The sequence below is a fragment of the Triticum dicoccoides genome, chromosome 6B, assembly GCF_002162155.2.
Source record: "Triticum dicoccoides isolate Atlit2015 ecotype Zavitan chromosome 6B, WEW_v2.0, whole genome shotgun sequence".
Taxonomy (NCBI): domain Eukaryota; kingdom Viridiplantae; phylum Streptophyta; class Magnoliopsida; order Poales; family Poaceae; genus Triticum; species Triticum dicoccoides.
The window spans coordinates 528,009,326-528,022,391 of record NC_041391.1 but is presented as its reverse complement, the minus strand read 5'-3'; the positions used below and the strand labels follow the sequence as shown (position 1 = coordinate 528,022,391).

The window sequence follows — 13,066 nt, the reverse complement described above, 5'->3', positions numbered from 1 at the left end:
GGGCGGTCTAGCCCCCCCTCGCCCCCCTTGAATCCGTCCCTGGGTGTGCTTTAGAAGCGCTTTGCAATTGTTCGTGGCCCTGCTGAGTACTAGAAATCCAAGGTTCTATGGCGAATCCTTACTTGTTGCATCATATTACATAACATGATCGTTGAAGACGAGAGAGATATGCCTGAGAACTTTCGGTACATCACCAATGGGACTCCGGTTAAGCCAGAGTATGATACAAACAGGATCTTGACATTCCTCGAGGAGCATCACAAGATCGAGAACCGTCAAGTTCATAGACAGCTCCAACAAGATCTTGTTGACCATCATTGGCAACGTCTAAGCGAGTCCTAGTTCTTTTATGAAATGCTATTTGCTACATTTGAACCATTCGACGTGTTTAAATTCGGTTTGTAAACTATATTCATAATTTGGTTGAACATTTAAATTTATGTTTAATTTCTATATGTGTGCTAATATGTACTGTAGTTGCAATTTATACTAGAATTGCAAGGTTTAGAAAAACAAAATTTTACTTCGTTATATTTAAGGAATTGATTAGATCCGGTAAAAACTTAGTATACTCCATTAAGCCTTTTACTCTATTATAAATTTTAGTGGATCGGTTAGAGTTGGCCTAAGTCCGGCAGAGATGCTCACCGGCACGGTGGATCCCTACCAACCATGCTGCCCCCGCCGCCGCCGCGAAACACTCGAACCTGCCCATCCCCCGCCGCCGACCGCACCACACTTCCGATGCCGCCACCCGCGCCTAGTCCGGACCCGTACCGCGACTGGGCCAATCTGCCGGAGCTGCCGCTGGCGGAGGTGCTCCGCGGCCTCCTTCCCTGCATCCGCTCGCTCTACGCCTTCGCGGGGACGTGCAGCCCCTGGCGACACCTGCTCCGCGCCTCCGCCGCCGATCTCGTCCGCCCCCGCGTCCCGCCGCTCCTCCTCCTCTGCCCCGACTTCCGACTGGTGCCCTTCTCCCCGCTCGTCGCCCCCCAATCCCTCTCGTACCCCATCCCCGCCCCGGCGGAGGGCGCCACGCTCCTCTCCGCCTCACGCGGCCACCTGATCCTCCTCCGCCGGGGCTCCTTCAATAGCCTACACCTCGTCGACGCCCTCACCGGCGCCGAGCGCCGCGCGCTCCAGCTCCCTTCCCCGCACTTCCCCTATCACTATGCCGCGCTCACGCCCTCCCATCTCCTGCTCTTCCACTCCATGCACGCCTTCTTCTCGCTCCCCTTCCCCGAGCATCCAAACCCCAACAACAACAACGCCCGCCCCGACTGGACCAAGCACGCCCTCCCCCGCGCCGCCTCCATTGTCACGACCGTCCTCGAATTCCGCGGGCGCGTCCTCGGTCTGACCGACCGCGCGCAGATACTGGAGTTTCACCTTGATGGCGCCCCTTCGAACCAGGCCGTCCGATTGCTGCCAACCACCGGCCTCCCGGACGCCACCAAATTCGATAGATTGCAGTTCGGGCCGCATTTGGTTGCTGCCGGGGATCGGCTGCTGCTGGTGCTCTTCATGTTTGAAGCAAACTTGGGCCCCGTGGTGTTCCGTGCGCCCAGGGTGAATAAGATCGGTGTGTACGCGCTTGATTGGGCGCGCATGATGTGGGAGGAAGTGGACAACATTGGGGCTTACACCTTGTTCGTGGACATTGCCGGGAGGAGCACCGTGGCTTGTGTGGACGTGGGGAACTGCGGAGTGGAGGAGAACCGAGTTTATGTTGGCGTGCCCAACAGCCGTGCCTGGAGGAGGCCACTACCACCAGGGTGGGAGGCATCACCCAACGTTGAAGGGCTTGGATTGAACTCGAGGGAGACGATGGCGCGCCGACCAGTGGCATCACCGATATCGGTTCATCCACCTCTTTTCTTTTGATGATTGTAGCGAAATAAGTCACTGTTTCTACCTGGAACAGCTGTCTACATTCAGTTGCTTACTGTAATGTCAATACTGAGCCTATTGTTACTTTGTAGCATCTCATATGGAAATGCTCGCATTGTACGGATTAATCATGCTATTGATGTGAATATTTGTGCTTGTGCTCTTCTGTTGTTTGGAGATATCTATGTGCATCTCTCTTAAGATTGCGTGGCCTGCAACTTATCGCACTTACACACTGAGCATCATATGATGAAAAATTACCTTAGCTTGCCAATTGTTGCACTGTGCTGTTAAAATTTATATGGTTTGCATCGAAAACTGCTCTTTAATCTAGTTACTAGTTACATGAAGCTGGCCATTTTCTGTTCTGAAGCTCCCTTCATGGTTTTTTGTTGGTTATATACTTGACTGAAAGTCTATTTTGTTGAATTTTGGCTGAGAAAGTGAGTAGCAGCATGTACCTTTTATAAGATCATAACTGACATAGCTTAGGTTCTTAACCATTATCTTGTCATTAGTCATTACACATTGATAGTGAATGATCCTCTACTTCTAATTATTATCAGTTTCACATCAGCAGTTCCACACAGTAGGGTTATGAATTCTTTCTTGAAAGTAGCACAATGTACCTTTTCCATTATAATGACATGATTGTTATGCCTTCAGTTCGTAACCATTCCTGTTATCACACATGATACGTTTGTTAGTGGATGATTAACGACTACTGTGTTATCAGCGTCAGATATACAGTTCCACACACACGGTGATTTGCTAGAACACTGTACCGAATAGTCCACATGTTCTCATGGTTTTTCACAATTCTGTCTACAAATCCACCTCCATTTTTTTCAAATATCTTAAATGGCCTTTTATGAATGTTAGTCGTGATCAGCAGTAACAGCCAAAAAAAGGACACGTTAGATAAAAGCAGCCGCTTCTGATTCTAGCAAGCACATGTATTTTCTGCATTGAAACATGGGAGAAGATGTACATTGAAATGTGTTAAGAAGAGACATAAGAGACCCTCATCATGGAGAGGATTTTCGAGAAGTTCAAAATGCAGGTTTTCATGACTTCTGCAGTGAACTTTCTACCGTCTTCTAGCTGTAATATATTCAAACTAGGTACAAGAAATGCGAGGATGCTCATTCTCATAGAGTTGGTGATGAAACGATTCGTGGACTTGAATTTGGGGCTGATCAAACTTTTGCTGCTTCAGCAGGAACGCCGGCCCTCTCAGCGATGATCTGTTCATAGAGATCTCTAATCTTCAGTCCTACGATGGTCTGGAAGAGACCTGTTCCATTGTTGCTGCCTGGGAAGTCTGCATGCTTTAGCATTTGCTGTGTCACCTCCCCGTAGAACTTGGTTGAGAGGTTGCTTAGGTGGCTCTCAACATAGATGAGTTCATCTAGTCTGTCAAATTGCCCATCCATCTCCAGCACCGATACCTGAAGTAAACAAGCAAACTCTAAGATTGTACAGCATTGTCTGAGGCAGGACCTGTTTGACAGCTAGAATTGTTCTACTCAGTGAATAGTTGATCTCTAGTCCAAGAATGGTTTTGGAGCTCTCTTATTTTGTCCTACTTTGGACTACTTGCTAGGTTTCTTTCGATTTATTTCCAAGTAACAGCAGTTAGCATTACTCGTTGGACACAAAAGGGTAAATAAACCAAGATGAGTACCTCTTGGCCAAAGTAAGTGTCTGGGCCATAGGAAAATTTGATGCCAGGATAAGAGCATGTAAGCTTTCTTCCACAAGGGATCCAGTTGATGGTTGATCCTTCATCGAAGAGGTAAACTGGGTTGAAGAACTTAATGCCTTCTTTCATGATCAATTTAACACGCAGCACCTTTCCTTCGTTGTCATCAGGAATCAGCTGGGTTGGCAGAACTTCAATCACAGCATCAGCGTATTGCTTCTGCGGATCTGTCATACCAAGTGGTCAGTTTACATGCCATCTTCTATTATTTTTGGTTTATGGAAAACACTTGTTATGATTAGTTGGTAAAAAGGCAGTACCAATAAAGGCATCAAAATCAGGTTTCCTGGCTTCGATGCTAGCCTTGATGCTTTCAAGACTGTGCCCACGCTCTGCCATGTCTCTCTGCAAAAGTGCCAGTGATTGTTTTTTAAAGTTAGATAACAGAAACAAAATCCATTGAAACATCTGAACCTTGCTGTTCAGCTCACCTGAATTTTCCATGCGAACTTAACCTCATTGCTGATGTCTAAGTAGATGCTGAAATCAAGGAGCTCCCTCACACGTTCATCGTACCTGGTTTAAAAATCTCTGTTTATTACAGCTTGCAAAATGATCAGGTTTATTTTAGCCGGGGAAATACTGCTAACTGTTAAGCATCAGGGAATCAAATATTTTGTGGAAACTTAACAGAAGTTGCTGCTGTGATTCAAAAGATTTTATGATAACCACTTACCCAACAGCTACTGGAATATGATGAAGAAATAAAGAAAAAACAGACACCAAATACTGGAACAGTCGGGAGAAGCATGGGGGTAGAATGTGAACTCACATTGGGTGCAAACCCTCGATGACGAAGATCTTGGGGGGCTGGATGAGCTCCGCCGGGTCGAGGAGGCCAGTGACGTGGTTGTAGATTGGCTTCTCAATAGCCTTGCCTTCCTTGATTGCCTTCACCTGCTCATACATGAGATCAAAGTCGTTTGCCTTGGGGTCCAGGGCGGTCACACCTTTCTCCTTCCTCCCGGTTCTGTCCAAGGAATGGTAGTCATCAAGGCATATGACCGTCGTCGTGTCGCTGATGAGCGTGTTGGAGTCTGGGTTGCCGCCCTTGGGTGGCTCTGCGGCACCTCCAAACACGCTGGTGAGCCGGCGCATGAAGGTGGATTTCCCACATCCCGAGTCTGCTGCCAGGCCAATCACTATTGGCTGCTCAACTGCGCATGAGACCTGGAAGGTCCTTGCCCCATGCCTCGTGTTACTCCTCCTGCTGCTTCTGGTCGTGAAGAGGATGACTTGGTTCTGCCTGAAGCCTGAGTTTGGGATGGTGGTGCATGGGGAGCGCAGGGATGCGGTGGTGTGTGGGCTGCAGAATGCCATGTTTGCTGCCCAACCTCTTGGAGCTGCTCTTCTCCCCTTCAAGCCTTGTAACTGAGACTTGGGGGGAAGAGAGAGCTTGATGAAAGAACTGTGGAGATAAGAGCCAAGAAAACATAAGGAGGGAAATGAGATGGTGATGATGTGGTACCCCTATTTTCCTTCTTTTTTTTTCTCTTTTCTTTTCTGGTGATATCAGGGGCAGCTTATAGTGATCTGAAAATGAATTCTTCCTATAATTCCAAACAATCGTATGTTGTCTGTATTCTTTCCCTGGACACTGAGCTTTCTTACTACGAAAAGCTTCTGATTCCACTTTATGATCATGTCATTTCCTGGTGATGTTTTTAAACCTATATTAGCTAGAATATAAACTTTCTAGCGCTCTTTGCTGAAAATTAATTTTCTTGTTTTTTGTTTGGTAGCTGCCAAATACACGAGCAAAGGACACTTAAAAATTCCGTATACACCGTTTACGATTTAATGTCCTGCGGTATACTTGTGCCTGTTTTGTCTGTCCTAACCAGTTGGTGCTTGAATTATGATGGCCAGAGACGCTTGGAGGAAAGCTTGGTGGTGGTTCCATGGATCTAGATATGGTTGTGCCACGTGGCAGCGCAAGGATGGCTGGATGCAGATGAGGTAATGGAGGCTGGAAATTGATCGCCGAGAGTTGGAGAGGATATGGCTGATGCCTACTTCACCAAGCTGTAGACCATATGTACGTTTATCTTTTTTCAAAGGCAGTCCATGTGTCAGCGTGTGGCCACAGGTATGTGCCATGTCAGCATCCCTAAGTCATTGGATGGCCAATGGCCGCACGAGACATTCCATAGCATATACACATTAAACTGAAGAAACGGTTTTCACATGCACCCTCCATGTAGAATTCCTTTTGACTCGCTCGGGGAACAGAAGTTACAGAACCATAACTCATTGTTGATCAGAGGAGAATAGAGACACAGCCATGGACAGAGTAAGACGAAGGAATCGGGAGCGGCTATTCTGAGCCTCGGGTCATCTACACCCGTGCATGAACAGTAAATTTGTGAAAATAGCAACAAAAGAAAATCAGAATTTATTTACATCGAAGATGCTTGAGTGCGCAAGGCACGTGCAAATTTTCGCTGTGTTAGGATATTCGAGAAAGTCATGGCAAAAAAAAGGCAAAAACTGACCCTCGAAGAAACTTTAAAAAACTGCACTTTTTAAACCTGATTTCTTTTCTTTTTTTTGCATGAGCTCCTCAAATGCCATTTTAGCACAAATTTTGCGCGCTCCTAGGATGGATGACAATACCATTAAAAAAGAATGGATGAAAAAAAAAACAGATTTTTAATTATTACCTTTTGCTATTTTTCCTGAATTTACTGTTCATTCAAAGCATCTGAGCTTGGGCACCGTTGCGGATTACCAGAATCCATATAATTTTCCACTGTATATTAGTACAGAATACAAGCAACGTAACAAGCGTAAATCTCTGGAAACGAAAAGATCAAGCACCTCTTCTTTGATTCTTACGTTAAACTTTGGAGGAGTCCATTCCTTAGGACCTTTTGTCATGCATCTTATTTGATTCGTATGAGTACTTTTTAGAGTTTTAAAGAAAAAAACTCTATGAAGTCCAACCACATGTCCATGAAGTGATTCTTTTAAATTTCTTGTTATGGCGCAAGCGCAGCCAAACTTCTGTTATACATTCTCATGTTTCATTTCATATACATGGTCGGATTCAGTGAAGGCAAGAAGGACATCATGGTTCGAGAAATAAATGTAAGGACGTCTAACTCTTGCGTTTTTCTTTATAAGAATTGGAATCTGCAATGAAGGCTAGAAGATTCCTTGGACATCACTTCACAGGGCACAGATGAGAACCTCATATGGTTTTGCTGTCTTTAGGTTCCAACTGTTGGAAATATGAGCAATTTATCGAATGATTTTATTAACAGAAATACTAGATAAAGCATGACTAAAATAGCAAATATAAAGCAAGTCATGCAATCTGATAGAGAGAAGGTAAACATCGTCTGCATATATGAACTTGAGGTAAACACATCTAGAACAGACACTAGATGAAGTTGCTTATACGACATAGAACCTAACATACGTAGGGCAGAAACTAGAGCCAAGAACTGTAGGATGACTTGTAACAGAAAGGATAAGAACACGTACGGCACAGCAGGAGCATAAGCGCTGGACTTGGGGTCGATGTCCTCGCCTGCCATGTCGTCGAGGAGGTCGTGGAAGTCGGGAAAGAAGTCGTCGTCGGGGAAGTAGTCGTCGGCGACCGGATCGTCCGTGATGAAGCAGCCAGTAGTCGCGCTGAGCGCTCCCCAAAAACCTTATCACCCTTCTCCCGTACATGACTCAAAAGGTGCGGTCTCGGAGGCCTACTGTCCCGACGTGCGGTGCACGCCGCAAGCCGGGATGAGAAAGACAGCAGTAGCTCAGAGATGGAACCGATGGCGAGGGAAGGGGTAGTTCTGGTGCGTCTTGCTGAGAGGAGCGACCTCCCTTTTATAGGCGCAAGAGAAGGAGGCGAGAGGGCAGCGCCGGGAGCTGAAGGGAACGAGGGAGACGAAACGAACAGACATCAGCCGAAGGGTGCAGCGTTCGTATTCAATGTCCACTACAGCAAAAACTTTTCAGCTCCCGAGTGACCTTTCGTATACCCGTAGTGCATGACAAAAATTTAGACATCAACTCGGCTCATTCCCGCAACCCGCGGCACGGCACGTCGTGACGAGGCGGACGGAGGCGGAGCGCGCGTAGATGTCCCTCCTGTTCTCATGCTCATACAAGTGAGGAAGGAGCCTCCCTTATAAAGAAGTCCAACCCCCTCTAAACTAGCAATGTGGGACTAAACTTTTAGTAGTATCCCTTGCCTTGCACAAATGGGCTAAGTGGGCCTCTAGGATTTATTAGGAATTTCTGAAATAGTTATTGGGCTGCCCAAATAGGCTAAATTCCAGCACCAACTACCATGGCCCTCGCACAAAGACAGCAGCTCACCAGCAGACCAATCAAATATGCAAACAAACTAGCGAACAAAAATGCTAGGCTTCAAACAACATGCAAGTTTATATGGGTAAGATCCAAGGCTTTAAACAACAGGTAGTTCCAGAGATAACACTAATACAACGGTTGTTACACTTCTACTCTCTTCCAACAAATAAACAAACTTCTGAATTTCTGAGGCAAATTATTCCCATAACTACCATAACATACAAAGAATGGCATGTACTCATATGTATGCACAGAACCGCAGCACGCTCCGATGACACCGGTGGACTTCTGTACTTTCTTCCATTGCCCGCTTCACTTGTGCCCTCTGAAATACATGTATACTCTCTGCATGCACCAAAATTAGAGCAAGATCAAGTAAGTGCTGAGCTGCTGGTATTTTGCGCTGTAAGGAACTTGGCAAACACCATAGTTCTATATGCATAGGTGACAGCATAAATGAAAAATAATATTTATAAAAAAATGTGACATGCTCGCTCAATCTTCCTGTATTTGCTTTACTTGTAAATTAAATTATACATTACACATATTTTTCTGTTGAAACATATATAAGGAAGACTGATGAACATAGAAAAACAAAGGTAAGTTTACTGAAAAACTGTGCTCGACTGATGGTTAATATAACTTTCTTCCAGCAGTGAACACCAGTATCACAACTGGATAGATTCCATATTATCTTAATTTTAAGAGATCACTATTGTTGAAATTTATGTATAGAGTTATACTTATAGGTAGCTAGAGGGCAGGAGTAATTAAACAAATAACATACAGAGTACTTCTAGTTTTAGATAAGTTACTAGCATCTCCAATTGTTCCATGACTCCATTTATGTCATATATGCATATGAGAATTCAAACTGTATGATCCAAGTAAATGAGTACCTATTTACTTCCTTATCCATTTAGATATAGTACCCAAAGATGAGTGAGGGATGTGCGAAACCAAAGAATGAGGAGCGTAATAAAGGCAGAACAGGAGGCAAGGGGCAGAGGGAGATAGCAGATTAGTCACAGACCTGAAGAACCCAAATGCTCACAACTGTCTCCAATGAAAACAAGGCAAATCCGACAAAGTAAAGTATCTGAAAGAAAGATCGTTGGCCTTAAATGTTACATACACTGAACATACAAAATTTATCGACATACTTTGTAGAAATAGAAACATGTCCGTCTGTTCATTCCATATAGGAAGTATATGAACTGCAGAAGGATGAATAGCATCTATAGAACAACTCACCCCAACTAATGCATGATCAGAGAAGGTATCGATTGCAGCCAGTATACCCCTGATGACAGATAAAGCATACTTTGTTTAGAGCCACATAAAAAAAATCAACAGCCTCACGCATTGAGACACTGTACAGTGGCTATCTATCGTATTAAAATTCTAGGCAGTTATTGCTTGAAGCAATACATAGTGTGGCAAGTTATCTTACGTTAATGACTTCCCACGAAATACGATTGGCGGAGCAATGGCAGCAATTATACAAAAGCCAATGTGGAGCTACAACGAAACAAAGAAAACATAATTCAATCAGGTTGCTAACATAAATAGCATATCAGATGAAGAAAACAGAAACCACAAGTTCATCAAGACCTTACCATGTAACAAAGGAAAAACCACCCAAAGCTGAATGCGCTGTCAGTTCTGTTCAGCAAGTTGATCGAATATTAAACATAAAGCCACTACTAGTGCTAGGAGAAGTACAGTGCAGATATTGGAATTCAGTTAAGTCAAACATCTAGTAGAAATTTCCTTTTGTTGTTAATTAGGAATGCTATGCATGTTAGGCTGATACAAAGTTGAATTCAGAAGTATGGCATGAACTGGTCGAAAGTGCCTTTCTGCTCCCGAGCTCATTTGAGCTCGGTGAACAGTAAAATCGAAAAAAAAAACTAAATTTTTTAAAAAAAATTCCAAAAAAATTCTCAGAGAAACATTGACAAAAGTTCTAAGTGCTTGCAAAAATTCATCATGAAATCACATTCCTGTAAGGCGTGGCAAAAAAAAACAAATTCAGCCTCCAAAATGCTTTTGAAAGTAGCATTTTCAGAGTATCGATTTTTTTTTTGCCACGCCTTCTAGAAATGTGATTTCATGACGAATTTTTGCAAGCACTTAAAACTTTTGTCAATGTTTCTATCAAAAAAAAATTGGAATTTTTTGAATTTTTTTCGATTTTTTTCGATTTTACTGTTCACCCGAGCTCATATGAGCTCGGGTGCAGAAACTCCACGTCCATGAACTGGTGCAGATCACACACATAGCAGGAAGCCAGAAAGCATTGACTATTAGATGCATACCTCATTGCACGGTACAGAGGCCTATACCACATCAAGTAGGACAAAGGTACTCCAAGCATACCATAAATAGTAGCCAGGAAAAACAGTTTAGAGTCTGCAAGCATAAGAAAATCCAAAGATTTAGTGTTCTGCTGCATTACAAGACATAATAATAGCACAATAAGACTAGCACTCGTTGGTACCCAAACTGCAATACATATGTGCAGGTGTACAGGCAGGTGTACAGAGGACATGAAAACTAACTAGAAGAAGGTACTTAGCTCACCTCCCCCTCTGATCCAACAGACTGTGACAGCAATGAAATTCCAAACGAGGCAAAGCACGATGCCTGCAGATTATTGCAACCCCAAATATCGTCAGTAAGTACAAACAATGCTGCCTCTTAAAACCGATCTCTCACGAGTGTGTGCGTAGTTACCGAGCCAGCTAGCAAAAGCAAGATACTGCAACCGCTGCGCGTTGGCTGGTATTTCATTGGCAATGTCGTGGTGGATGATCGGGAAGAACGGGGGCCAGTTCTTGTCCTCCATGGGCACCCCAGCTACATGATAACAAATGATTCAATACACAGTTTCATGAGAGCATAATTTATCCACTGATGTAGACCAAATGCAGGTAGAAGCGTACCGCTCTTGAGAGCTTCCTCCCTCCTCTTGATGTCCTTCACCCACAAAAAATTCAAAATTGAGAACGACGAATGGGAGAGGAAAAAATGTCTAACAACTGAACATTCCTAGTAATGTATAAAATCAACTGTAAGAATCCAAGACAGCAGCAGCATAAGAAGCTTACCGCCTCTCGCCTCTTGAGATCTGCCTGCCACTGTGAGAGCTCACTTTCCTTGCCATTCGAACCCTGCAAAGCAACCATATTAGCGTAGAGCAGAGAGCACGCTCAATAACACCCTCAGCAGCAGCAAACGGGAGATCCTCTCTTACGTTCATGTTGTCAAGGGGGATGTCGACGGCGGCGTCCCCGTTGCCGCCGGCGCCGAATCCGACGGGCTCCGTCGGGCGAAACTGGAACTGCGACTTGCCGCCGCCGCCGCCACCACCAGCACCACCGCGTCCTCCCCCATTCTGCGCACGAACCACCAGATGCACAGCTCGTCAGAACACGCTAAAATTCAAACGCCGGAGCTAGGCGGGGAGATCCCGCCCGAGATCTATCTAGCAGGCCATGCTAAGCTAGAGGGGGAGAAATGGGGGATTACGGAGAAGGCGTTGTCGTCGGCGCCCTCGTCGAAGGGGTTGGGATCTCGGTACATCCTCGCAGCTTCGCCTGGCTGGCTGGCTGGCTGGCTGGATTCGGGTGGTGGAAGCGTCGGGTGGAAATGATCGGTGGTTTGGTCTTTGTGTCACGGTGTGACACGGGAGATAGAAGGGAATCGGTGGGTGTGGGGGGTGGAGTGGGCGTGTCGGCTGCGGTGGGCTGACTGACTGGCGACTGACTACTAACTCAAAGTCGCTTCAGGTTCAAGTTGTTCGGGTTTTTTCCAACGATAAGCGTCGGTCCACCGGTGGAGGTCTCTATCGGTGGTCTTCCGCACTATCAGATCATGCACCGTCTACGGTTGAGATTAGCTCGCTGACTCGGTTGTCTCTCTCGTTCACGTAGTCTTGGGCAGCACCCAAAAAAGAAAACGGTCGCATCTTCATCACAAGCATTGTCGTGGTGTGAGTTCTAACAGTAAGAGGGGGAAGAAACGAGGCATGATCAAGCAAGACGCAGGGGGTGTTACAATGAAGTATATAGGTTCAGGCCCCTCATGATGATGGTAAAATCCCCTAACCCTATTTTCTGGAGAGAATGTTCTTGTGTTGAGATTTGTGTTTACAAGGTTTCAAACCCATAAGCAAGTGATGAATGGATGCTTATATAGAGTTTGTAATCTCCTTCGCTTTCTATGTTACAGGTGATTAAAGTTCAACAATAATGCACACCCACTACTCATAGTAACGGGTGTCTTGATATAATGCCATGTCTTCATGGTTGCGTTAATGCCTTTAACTAATGCATCTGGTCATTGGGTTGCTTATGCCCGAGTGGAATCATGCTTCTTTAATATATCTCCAACGCCGACCCTCAAAACGCCTGCATACGTTCGGACCACGTGTCGGTGTCCTGGACTAGGGGTGCTTACCATGTTGGCTTGCTAGTTATGGACCGGGCCAAGGACCCGCCGATACTGATGAATGGACCATGCAGGCCTTGGTCCTCGACGTAATCAAGATGAGGATCCCGAAGACTTCATGTACACTTCAAGACACATTGGAATGACTGGCATGCTTATCCCTAGATTGTAACCGATCATGTGCAAACCTTAGATACCTCTGGTGCCTATGTAGCCGTGGGGTTTAGCCTGTAGAGACACGATTACAAGCTTTTTAGAGGTTTAGACCTTAGAACTCTTTCATACGATCTCGAGGTAGATCATATTGTACTCTGTACCCCATCACAATCAATATATCAAAAGCATGACGTAGCGTTTTACCTTCTTGAGAGGGCCTGAACTTGGGTAAACACCTGTTGGGTTCTACGGTAATGTAACGCCCGAATAATTATACTACAGTAATCTCATGCCAATGGTGCCATGTCAACGCGATCCCTGTTGTTAACCTCGCGATGATTCAATCAATTTCGGTTTTAAAATTCAAAATTAAATCAAACGGCAAAGTAAATAAAAGAAAAGGTGAAAACAAACAAACAAGAAAATGGCCCCTGGCCCACCTGGGCCAATCAGCGCAGCCGGCCGGCCCAACCCCAC

General features: G+C 45.2%; 3 protein-coding genes across 3 annotated transcripts; 1 reads left to right on the top strand and 2 right to left on the bottom strand.

The window, feature by feature from the left end:
- Positions 1-632: 632 nt before the first annotated feature.
- LOC119325409 lies at positions 633-2,052 on the top strand. The gene has a single exon (XM_037599165.1). The coding sequence runs from the start codon at positions 673-675 to the stop codon at positions 1,882-1,884; it is 1,212 nt and encodes a 403-aa protein (XP_037455062.1). The 5' UTR covers positions 633-672; the 3' UTR covers positions 1,885-2,052.
- Positions 2,053-2,812: 760 nt separating this feature from the next.
- Positions 2,813-5,065, bottom strand: LOC119323718 (phosphoribulokinase, chloroplastic). The gene is made up of 5 exons (XM_037597421.1): positions 4,428-5,065; positions 4,087-4,171; positions 3,916-4,000; positions 3,578-3,822; positions 2,813-3,341 (listed from the first exon to the last, which is right to left on the bottom strand). The coding sequence occupies exons 1-5, from the start codon at positions 4,973-4,975 to the stop codon at positions 3,090-3,092; spliced, it is 1,215 nt and encodes a 404-aa protein (XP_037453318.1). The 5' UTR covers positions 4,976-5,065; the 3' UTR covers positions 2,813-3,089.
- Positions 5,066-8,013: 2,948 nt separating this feature from the next.
- Positions 8,014-11,703, bottom strand: LOC119325129 (secretory carrier-associated membrane protein 5-like). The gene is made up of 12 exons (XM_037598875.1): positions 11,513-11,703; positions 11,238-11,378; positions 11,092-11,154; positions 10,927-10,960; positions 10,718-10,840; positions 10,565-10,627; positions 10,300-10,393; positions 9,598-9,643; positions 9,432-9,499; positions 9,233-9,281; positions 9,012-9,077; positions 8,014-8,323 (listed from the first exon to the last, which is right to left on the bottom strand). The coding sequence occupies exons 1-12, from the start codon at positions 11,564-11,566 to the stop codon at positions 8,291-8,293; spliced, it is 834 nt and encodes a 277-aa protein (XP_037454772.1). The 5' UTR covers positions 11,567-11,703; the 3' UTR covers positions 8,014-8,290.
- Positions 11,704-13,066: the final 1,363 nt, after the last annotated feature.

Coding starts and splice junctions, on each gene's coding strand:
- LOC119325409 (XM_037599165.1), top strand. CDS start 673: ATGCTGCCCCCGCCGCCGCCGCGAAACACTCGAACCTGCCCATCCCCC.
- LOC119323718 (XM_037597421.1), bottom strand. CDS start 4,975: ATGGCATTCTGCAGCCCACACACCACCGCATCCCTGCGCTCCCCATGC. Junction 4,172..4,427: donor ATCGAGGGTTTGCACCCAAT/GTGAGTTCACAT, acceptor TTTTTAAACCAG/GTACGATGAACGTGTGAGGG. Junction 3,823..3,915: donor TGATTTTGATGCCTTTATTG/GTACTGCCTTTT, acceptor TTGGTATGACAG/ATCCGCAGAAGCAATACGCT.
- LOC119325129 (XM_037598875.1), bottom strand. CDS start 11,566: ATGTACCGAGATCCCAACCCCTTCGACGAGGGCGCCGACGACAACGCC. Junction 11,155..11,237: donor TCCCCCTTGACAACATGAAC/GTAAGAGAGGAT, acceptor GTTGCTTTGCAG/GGTTCGAATGGCAAGGAAAG. Junction 10,628..10,717: donor TGCTTTTGCTAGCTGGCTCG/GTAACTACGCAC, acceptor AATAATCTGCAG/GCATCGTGCTTTGCCTCGTT.